This window comes from Sinocyclocheilus grahami, unplaced genomic scaffold (assembly GCF_001515645.1).
Source record: "Sinocyclocheilus grahami isolate Dianchi unplaced genomic scaffold, SAMN03320097.WGS_v1.1 scaffold1438.1, whole genome shotgun sequence".
NCBI lineage: Eukaryota > Metazoa > Chordata > Actinopteri > Cypriniformes > Cyprinidae > Sinocyclocheilus > Sinocyclocheilus grahami.
In genome coordinates this window covers 93,443-104,245 of record NW_015506617.1, presented here as the reverse complement: position 1 = coordinate 104,245, position 10,803 = coordinate 93,443, and the positions used below count along the sequence as shown (strand labels likewise).

Genomic DNA, 10,803 nt, shown 5'->3' with positions numbered 1-10,803 from the left:
TATATGTATATGTATATGTATATGTATATGTATATGTATATGTATATGTATATGTATATGTATATGTATATGTATATGTATATGTATATGTATATGTATATGTATATGTATATGTATATGTATATGTATATGTATATGTATATGTATATGTATATGTATATGTATATGTATATGTATATGTATATGTATATGTATATGTATATATGTATATATACAGACACACACACAGTCAGAGCAATGTCATCTTTATGCCTTACGTCATTGACCCTTAATCAAATGTTGTATTTTGCAAGTGAAACCCCCTCCTTAATGACCTCATTTGCACTACATATGACAATGTGGAAGACATTATGCTCTCATTTAGAATACCATTCTTAATGTAAATGAGAAATAAATGCTCCACGTTGACATCGTCATCGCTCGGGACCGTGACCGATCTCCTCCAGGTCCTTAGCGAGTGATGTACAGGTAGGCTGCAGTCGTCTGAAAGGCGGATTTGTAATTTCCTGCTAAACGAAGCCCTAATTTTGAGTGTCGCTGGCAGTCCCTCTCAACTTTCCCCTAGAAATGAAACATGTATATTTTGCTTAGCGCAGACAAAGGCAATAACTCCAGAGGCCAAATCAAGAAATCGCGATCCAGGCCTTTTTGTCGATGGATTGTGGTTCCTCAATAAACTATAAGAAACATCTGAGATGGCCTCATTTTAAAATAAGCATGAAGAAAGCCGGCAGCAGGCTCGCACGGCTCGGTATGAAGGATTTATAAAGTGTTTATATAAACGCAGAACTGACCAACACAGCATAAATGAGTGCGGAATCTCGAATTGCATAGCAAATTGCTTGTTTAAGGAGAAGCCGATAACAGCTGCAATTAGGCTTTATTAATGACCTAAAAACCCTCTGTGGAGTATTTTTCCAAATATACCAGCAATCCTTTGCAAAAAGAGATGGAGGCTGGATGGTGACCACCTCGGGTTCGACTCCAGAAAGGGACGGGGAAAAACACATCTGTTTATTTGCTTCCATAGTAACGTCTTTGAGAAGGTTGCAGTGTTTTATGAGACTCAATATAAAGTCAATTCTCCGTGAAGTGCACAACCCCTCCTTCTGGCGGACGATGAATGGCCTCTGTTACCTGCGATTTCTTGGCTCAATAACAAACAGTAGTTGTAATACTTCATCCGAGGAAGGAAGCAGAAGCTTTAGAAGCAATAAAATATTGACCTCTTCATTAGCCAAAACTAGCACAATACCAGCCTGCACGCCGTCCGCATGGTAGCAAAACACATCAGTAGCTTTCATAATGGAGGACGAGACCAACCGCTGGGCTTTACAATGCAATCTGGCCTGGAAGATCTATTAAGATTGATGCACTAACATTTATATCGTCAGAATGATCTGAACGGAACGATTTGTTGCAAATCTAGATTTAGCAATCTGCCTCAGGCTTTTCTCGATGGGAAATTTGTAACTTTCCAACATCCCGGTACACTTATGTGCTTGTTCTGCCTTTATAGTGCCTGTCTCGTGTGTATTCAGAAGTAATGGCCTACACACTGCGTTATTTGCACTCAGCTTTGACAAGTATCCTTGTCTATAGTTTTGTAACTTTGCAACCATTTTTTTTTCTTACGAGGAAGGGCTTTAAGCTAAGATATTTAATAGCAGGCCTGAAGAGGGGGACCTGTGCGTTTGTCATCACATTTGCAAATAAACATGTTAAATTCAAGCACTGTTTGTTTCTCCAACTTTTTTTTTTGACTTGGAGAGATGAGGGTTTTTTCATGGCTTAAGTTAAAGCATGATTATTAGGTATAGTAACGTTAAATATTATTAGCATAAAGATCAGATTTTTTTTTTGAGAATAGTAAAGTCATACAAATATTTTTGTTTCTTTTAAATCAAACACATACCTACTGTATTAAAATACTGACCTTCAAATGCCCAAATGTTTTAACAGGTGACCCAACATATTTGGTAGTTCTATAGTATAAAAGTGGGTAGTATTAATTTAATCCGACATGTTACGTTCATTGTTATTGCCATGTGACCTACCAGAGTCAGTTGCTTCACTTCACTGTCATTCACAAATCCTCTTGATAATAAAAAGTGCAGTGGATGCACACTTCAGAATCTCGCTCGTAGTACTATTTTATGAATACTGTTGATTCGCATATGCTTCCGTTTTTACATACAGTTCCTCTTCAAGAACTCCAGCTGCGTCGACAAACGCTAGGGGAACGCCTTCCGCGATCCACGCTCTGAATCGTATGTGAAATCAGTCCAATAGCTGAACGGGACGTCACGGCGGATGACGTCATGACCAGGAAGCTATAAAAGCACGTGCGGCGGAGCCCGCGTCAGCTTTCTGTCATTCAGCGAAGCGCTCTGTGTGTGTCAGTCATATTTATTGTTGTCTGTCTATTTTTTGGTAAAATACTTATAAGCAGCTATGTCTAAAGCTCACGCTAAGACAAAGCATGCAAAGGGGTGCAAGCCACGTTATAGGTTGTGTGTTCCTCCCTGCCCACGTTATATCACGAGTGGGGATACACACAGCCTGTGCGTGGTTTGTTTGGGAGCAAAGCACGCAGAGTCGGCTCTTGAGGGGGCCGGCTGCCCGCATTGCGAGCGCCTCCCACTGCGTACGCTTCGCTCCCGGAGGGCTCTCTTTGAGGAGGGAGCCTTCGCCAGCGTTCCTCGCGGTGCTGGCCCCGCTTCCGTCGAGTCGGAGCGGCGGTTGCATTCGTGGGGTTCGCAGTTGGATCTGGCGGAGGGAATGGAGACGGGCGAGTCCCTATCTCCTTCCTCACCCACCGGATCCAGTGCCCGATCTCTGGGTTCGGAAGCCCGTTCTGCGGCTACTTCCTCCCGGGGTGGCGGCTCGACACTTCTCCTGTCTTCCTCCGAGGAGGTTGACGTGGAGGGCGTCGAAGAGGTTTCGCCCCCTCAATCGCCCCAGTATGAGGAGCTAGTGGAGGTGCTTACTCGTGCCGCGGCCAAGTTAAGAATCGATTGGCCCGCCGAGAAGCAGGCCGAGCCGCAGCGAAGTAAGCTTGATGAACGCTTCCTGCGCGCAAGGCCGCCACCTCCATGCCGGAGCCTGCCGTTTTTCCCCGACCTCCACACCGAGGTGTCGAGGTCGTGGGCCAAGCCGTTTTCAGCCCGCCTATTCGTCCCTGCCTCAGATTATTATGGGAATGTGGCAGGGCTGTCTGAGCGCGGCTATAAGGCGATGCCCCGGGTTGAACAGACGCTAGCTAGCTATCTGTCCCCGGGCATGGCAGCGTCATTAAAGGCTCCGGCACTGCCCTCCAAGCCGCTGCGTACGACATCAGCGCTGGTGGGCAAGGGGTACGCGGCAGCGGGTCAGGCCGGTGCGTGTCTGCACACAATGTCTGTGTTACAGGCGTACCAGGCCGACCTGTTGAAAGAGCTGGATGAGGGCGAGGAGCTTAGCTCTGATAATATCGCAGAGTTAAGGAGAACCGCTGATCTCTCTCTCCGTGCCACCAAAGAGACCGCCCGCGCCATTGGGCGGTCCATGGCAGCTATGGTGGCAGCAGAGAGGCATTTGTGGTTGACCCTGTCTGATATGAAAGAGAAAGACAGGGTCTTCCTTCTCGACGCCCCGCTTGTGCCCTCTGGCCTGTTTGGCGACACTGTTAATGCAGTCGTCGACAGGGACCAGGAGGCCCGTAAACAAGCGGCGGCGTTTCAGCGGTTCCTTCCTCGCCGTATTTCAGCTCCGGGGGCTGCTGGGCGGCAGCAGTCCCCACCGCGTACCAGCTCCTCACATAGGGAGACGCAAAAACAGAGCGTTGCCGCCCGTGTTCCCCCGCGTCGGGACCGGAGGCAGAAGCAGCGCTCTGGGTTGGGGGCCTCGAAGCCTAAGCCGGATCTTCGGACCGTCCTTCAGGCGAAGAGGTCCTCGACCAAACGGTCCTGACGGTTTCGGTATAGGACTAGCGAGGGCAGGCCCTTCTGGGGCAGAGAGGGTCACACCGCATTACACGGTGCCCATCTCGCCCCAGTGCCCTCGGGAGATCGTTCTGCCAACCCTGCCGGTGTTCCAGGGCGCAGCGGTCTCCAGCGAGCATATCTGTCAGTTACCGCCCGGCAACGTAGCGGCACTGAGAGGCTCGCGGCCTCTGCGGAGGTCCCCAGAGCAGCTAGTTCGGTTGTCCCCTGTCGGCGTGCAGACGCTTCAAGGCACCGAACTAGCCGTTCTGGGCACACCAGAAATCAGTCTCGAGAGACTGATTCCCTTAGTAGATTATTTAGCAGCGTGGAAGCTACTGCCAAATGTATCTCAATGGGTCCTGCGTACTGTAGAAAGAGGCTACGGAATCCAGTTCGGTTCTCGTCTGCCTCGATTCAACGGGGTCACCCCCACGCTAGTGGGTCCCGAGCAGGCTCTGGTATTAGAACAAGAACTAGTTACTCTCTTAAGGAAGGAGGCCATCGAGGTGGTCCCTCCGCACGAGATAGACTCCGGGTTCTACAGCCGTTACTTCATTGTTCCGAAGAAGGGTGGGGGGTTGCGTCCCATTTTAGATCTGCGCTTATTGAACCGCTCAGTCATGCGACTGAAGTTCAGAATGCTCACACTCAAGCAAGTCGTGTCCCAGATCAGGTCCGAGGACTGGTTTGTCACGATCGATCTGAAAGACGCGTATTTCCATATCTCCATCCTTCCTCGTCACAGGAAGTTCCTGAGGTTCGTTTTTGGGGGCAAATCGTACCAATATCGTGTTCTTCCTTTCGGCCTTGCACTCTCACCCCGTACTTTCACGAAGTGTGTAGATGCTGCTCTGGCTCCGTTGCGACTCCAGGGCATCCGCATACTGAACTACATCGACGATTGGTTGATTTTAGCTCCTTCAGAGCAGATAGCGGTTCAACATCGAGATGTTGTTCTCGCTCACATGAGAGAGTTGGGGTTAAGACTAAACGCCAGGAAGAGTGTGCTTTCTCCATTACAGAGAACCACCTATCTGGGCGTGGTGTGGGATTCAACCACGATGCAGGCACGGTTGTCTCCTGCTCGGATCGAGTCGATCCTCACTACAGTCAAGAGAGTGAAAGAAGGCCAGTCACTCACTGTCAAGCAGTTTCAAAGACTGCTGGGTCTGATGGCAGCCGCGTCCAACGTGATTACTCTTGGCCTGCTGTACATGAGACCCCTGCAGTGGTGGCTCAAGACCAGGGGGTTCTCCTCGAGGGGAAACCCGCTTCGCATGTTCAAGGTCACGCGGAGATGCCTACGTGCCTTAGACATGTGGAGGAAGCCTTGGTTCTTGTCTCAGGGCCCGGTGCTGGGAGCTCTTTGTCGCCGCGTGACGCTAGCGACAGATGCATCCCTCACCGGTTGGGGTGCGGTCATGAGTGGCCACCCTGCCCGCGGTCTGTGGAGTGGTCGCCATCTGACGTGGCATATCAATTGTCTGGAGATGCTGGCCGTATTTCAGGCATTGAAACACTTTCTCTCGGACCTGAGAGGTCACCATGTGTTGGTGCGCACCGACAACACAGCAGTGGTCTCATACATAAACCACCAGGGAGGTCTGAGCTCGCGCCGTTTATACAAATTGGCACACCAGATCCTTGTGTGGTCCCAGGAGAGGCTCCTCTCGCTGAGAGCGATGCACATTCCTGGGCGTCTCAATGTGGTAGCAGACATCCTGTCGAGGCAGGGGCCGAGGCCCGGGGAATGGATGCTTCACCCCGAGGTGGTGAAGCAGATATGGAGTATTTTTGGCCAGGCTCAGGTGGACTTGTTTGCGACTCAGAAGACATCGCAATGTCCCCTCTGGTACTCTCTGACTCATCCAGCTCCGTTGGGGCTGGATGCCATGGTGCAGGCGTGGCCGAGGCTTTGCCTGTACGCTTTTCCCCCGATCGCTCTGCTCCCAGGAGTTCTGGAGAGAGGGCGCCACGATGGAGTCCGTCTACTGTTAGTAGCCCCGTTCTGGCCAGGCCGAGTATGGTTCTCGGACCTGATTTCTCTTCTCGACGGCTCTCCATGGGAGATTCCCGTCAGGAGGGACCTCCTCTCGCAGGCGGAGGGCACGATATTTCACCCCCGCCCGGAGCTGTGGAAGTTATGGCTGTGGCCCCTTAGGGGGCCCAGCTAGTAGCTTCCGGTCTCTCGACTGAGGTTGTTGAGACCATCCTCCAATCCAGAGCTCCCTCCACGAGGAAACTGTACGCCTGGAAGTGGAAGCTTTTCACTTCCTGGTGTAGACACCGCCAGCTCGACCCAGCTAGCTGCCCAGTTGGTACAGTACTGGAGTTCCTGCAGGCCCGGTTTTCTACAGGGTTAACCCACTCCACCCTGAAGGTCTACGTGGCGGCCATTGCGGCCTACCACGCCCCTCTTGGTGGCTTTTCAGTGGGGGGGCACCCCCTGGTTACACGTTTCCTCCGCGGTGCGCTGAGGCTGAGGCCTCCGGTACGATCTCGTGTCCCTTCTTGGGACCTAGCAGTGGTGCTAGAGGCTCTCTGTAAGCCTCCATTCGAGCCTATCGAAGATATCTCTGATCGCCATCTTTCAATTAAGACTACCTTTCTTCTGGCAATATCTTCTCTCAAGAGAGTTGGGGATTTACAGGCCCTCTCAGTGGCCCCTTCCTATCTTGACTTTGCGCCCGGTCTGGCCAAAGTATTTCTGTACCCTCGGGTGGGGTATGTCCCGAAAGTCCCCTCTTCAGCACCACAGCCCATTGTACTTCAGGCCTTCAGTCCTCCTCCCTTTAGGGAACCAGACCAGCAGAAGCTTAACTGTGTGTGTCCAGTGCGAGCACTGGATGCATACGTCCACAGAGCTGCCCTGTGGAGGAGGGCGGACCAGTTGCTTGTGTGCTACGGTCCTCCTAAGAGAGGTCTTCCAGCAACTAAGCAGACCCTCAGTCGGTGGATAGTGGATGCCATCTCCTTATGTTACGAGTCCTCTGATCTCCCCTCGCCGTTAGGGGTCAAGGCTCACTCGACGCGAAGTGTGGCAGCCTCTAAGGCCTTCCTATCAGGGGTGCCTATGCAGGACATCTGCAACGCTGCGGGTTGGTCAACGCCCCTTACCTTTGTTAGGTTCTATGAGCTAGACATGCGAGCCACTCCCGGCTCTTCCGTTCTCTCACCCTAGCTGTGCAGTCTTCCACACTAGGCAGGGAATTGGAAGTCTGGCGGCGTGGGCATTCTCGTTCCCCTAGCGTTTGTCGACGCAGCTCGAGTTCCTGAAGAGGAACGTCTCAGGTTACGTATGTAACCCTAGTTCCTCGAGGGAACGAGACGCTGCGTCTTGGTGCCATACTTCCGGCGTCCCTGCCGGCGCTTGCTTCATTCCTAGAAGCTGACGCGGGCTCCGCCGCACGTGCTTTTATAGCTTCCTGGTCATGACGTCATCCGCCGTGACGTCCCGTTCAGCTATTGGACTGATTTCACATACGATTCAGAGCGTGGATCGCGGAAGGCGTTCCCCTAGCGTTTGTCGACGCAGCGTCTCGTTCCCTCGAGGAACTAGGGTTACATACGTAACCTGAGACGATTCATCTTAGTTTAAGATTAATTTTTTTAAATAAAATTTAATTTATATGATATGTTTTATTGTTAGTGTTAGTAATGTGAATTGGTTAATTACATTTAAGTGAGTGTTAGAGGATGACAAAGGTCATCTAAATGTAAAAAACATGAAAAAATGCAATAATACAAATTAAAAAAAATTGTGATATTAAATAAATATATATATATATATATATATATAATATTAAGTAATATTATATTTAATAAAAATTCTTACAATTTATGATTGAATTTATTATTAATTAATTTATTATTGTTAGTAACATTAATCTGTATGTTAGTACAGCATTTATTTGGAAATGAGCATCCATAATTAAATGATCCAATACTGGCTGCTACATATTCATTGATATGTCAAGTATCTCTAATATCTGATTATAACTGATATAGTACTTATATATTGTGCATCACTGCTATAAATTAACTACTTTATCTATACTACTATATGACTCTAAAATAACAGACATTAGAAAAATATTGTAGGTTATTATTTGTGTGTATCGTTAAACTAGTCACATTCCTGACTGAATGTTCTGTATGTTGTTTTTATCCTGACTTTGATGCAAAGGTCAAGGTGACACTTTATTAATGAAGTAAAGCCGTTACCAAAAACAAAAAACACACAAACACATCCATATGTGAGCTAATTAGCGACCACACATCCATTTCACATTATTAACAGCAAACTATAATTAAGGTCAATGGTTTGTTAATGACTAAAGTATGAAATGACATGTTTATAAGATAAAATTACAAAAGAGTCCTCTATGTTCTAATCAGTGTTCTTCTGTTCCCTCCAGGTGTTTGGGTTGATGATGAAGGTGTTTATGTTTGTGAGGCCAAAAACCAGTTTGGATCCATCAAGGCTCTTGCCAGAGTCACTGTTGCTGGCTTAGGTATGAACATATATTGTTCTCCTTAACTAATTTTACAAATATCATCACCATAAACTGTCATAGTAATTATCTGTCCTGTTTGCAGAACCCCCATTATTAATTCAAGGTGCACCAGCTGTCACAGTGATGATCGGTCAGCCTTTGAACCTTCCCTGTATGTTATTAGATGGCATTCCTCTTCCTGACAGAGTTTGGACGCACAATGGAAAACAAGTGAGTGACGAGAGAGACGCTTACTAGGTGTTGTAGCGTCTGGAATGTAGCAAATCAACTCATGGAAAATATGAATAATTAACCATAACTAGTTATAATTAACTATTATTCTTTTATTGTGTATGATCGCTCTGTGTCTAGGTGCGTGTTGGTGGAAGAGTCTTTCTAAGGAGTGATGGCAGTCTGCATGTAGATAGAGCTGGAGCAGGTGATGCTGGGACATATGTGTGCACTGCCATCAATGTAGCAGGATCAGCCAATATAACCGTCACAGTGGAACTTCATGGTTAGTAGGCAGGGCCTGTTATCATTGAGTATAATTGATTTTTTTTTCACCGTCTAGATTTATCAGCGTGATGATCGCAAGAGTGTAATGAGGAGATAATGGAAGAAGAAAGATGGAGATGAAGTTTTTTTTAGACACCCAAATTAAAAGAACAAGTACACTGGTTTCAAACAATCTCTCATAGTTTATGGTTTAATTACCTAACAGCTAGAAACTTGAATGAATAATAAAACAAATGTAATCTTTATTTTATATTTCATAAAAGGGAACCGTTAATGGCAACGGGTAAAATGGTTCTCTTATTACATTTGTCAGAACATGAGTCTCCATCTACAATCTTTAAGAAAAATGAAAAATATATAATTAAAATTATAGTTAATAATTCATACTATTTAAATAATAATAAAGATGTTAATCAGACGTTGATATGAAATTGAAAGAAAGAAAGAGAAAATAAAAATCTATAAATTAATCAAAAATACAAATGATGGCTTATCCAACTTATTAGTAAAATCAAGTTTTATTAACATTTTGGTGTGTTTTCCAATGAACAAACATCTAAAATCAAATAAATTTACTTGAAAAATGAAAATGTTTAAAATATAACTTAATACACTTGTTTTCAGAGATTTTTTTTTTTGAGAAAGATGTATTCATATACAGAAAATGAAAAAAGGACATTATTGAGGTTTATGCTTAAAATATATTTTCTGTATTCTCTGAAAACTTAAGATTTGTTATATCTAAAAAAAAAACCATCCAAAATACTGATTAATTAAATGATTTTTCACTTCTCAAGTAACCCGTATCTCATCTTAAGATTGTTTTTATTATTCATGGAAACAAAACAAAACAAAAAATATGTATAAAGAAAATCATTTTGCAGTACGTTCAGCATTACAGTAATCCATCTGGTCCTTAATGAAGCTAAAATAGATGCTAATATTAGAGTTTCATATTTAGAAGCGATAAGCTGGATTCCTTGTGAAGTATCTTTGGCGTGAAGTTCTAATTGTGAACCGCTGGTTGTTAAGGCCTTGTGAACAGCTGCTATTCTGACCTACTTTTGCAGCTCCTCCTGATATCAAGGCTGGTCCTCTGCACTACACAGCCAACGAGGGCACACCCATCTCCCTGTCCTGTGAAGCAAGTGGGGTCCCCAAACCCACCATCGTCTGGTCCAAGGTACATCACTCTTACTGTGGTCTTTTTTTCAGTAATGGTGCTTCTGGCTGGGTCACAATTCAAGCAGTGACCGATAGTGACAGATCACACCTTGCTAAACAGTTAGCTGGAATAATTTAGCATAATGGAGGCAGGAGAAGTGCCGATGTAGCCCATTCATCTTTGATGCATGGCTTTCCCAATCGTCTTTCAAATGAATGTATGCTCACGTCCGCCTGCCCCTGGCATGGGAGGTTAAGTTTTCCACCGCTGTTTCACAAAACGATGGATTGGGGGTGTATTGTCCGCAGTATCCACTCGAGGCATGTAAATTGCTATTCTGGTCACATGAAAGAAGGTCTGCTAAAGTCATCTTGTTTCAGAGCAAAAAGGGGCTGGGGGATATGCAGGAGGAATGCCTGATTCAACCTGAGAAGCCGCTTCAGAGGTTTCAGACAGGATGTGCATTCCAGTGGTGCATTCAAGTCACGTCGGAAAGATTGTATTTACAAGTTGAATGCACATGAACGTCACCACAAAGCCCTAATTGCGATTGGGAAACTCTGGATTTTCTTTTAGCCCTGAGAAAACATCTCAAACCCAATAGGTGCATCATCTGTTTTAATAGTAAATTCATAAAAATAAATGTTTTTTTTTTTTT

The 10,803-nt window shown here is 46.1% G+C and overlaps 1 protein-coding gene across 1 annotated transcript in view; it reads left to right on the top strand.

Annotated features, from left to right (window-relative positions):
* Nucleotides 1-10,803, top strand: part of hmcn2 (hemicentin 2) — a 109,357-nt gene that overhangs the window by 36,886 nt on the left and 61,668 nt on the right. Inside the window, exons 16-20 of the mRNA XM_016256518.1 lie at nucleotides 8,384-8,479; nucleotides 8,565-8,692; nucleotides 8,834-8,978; nucleotides 10,051-10,163; nucleotides 10,526-10,644. Coding sequence (XP_016112004.1) covers nucleotides 8,384-8,479; nucleotides 8,565-8,692; nucleotides 8,834-8,978; nucleotides 10,051-10,163; nucleotides 10,526-10,644 — 601 coding nt within the window. The remainder of the gene's footprint in view (nucleotides 1-8,383; nucleotides 8,480-8,564; nucleotides 8,693-8,833; nucleotides 8,979-10,050; nucleotides 10,164-10,525; nucleotides 10,645-10,803) is intronic.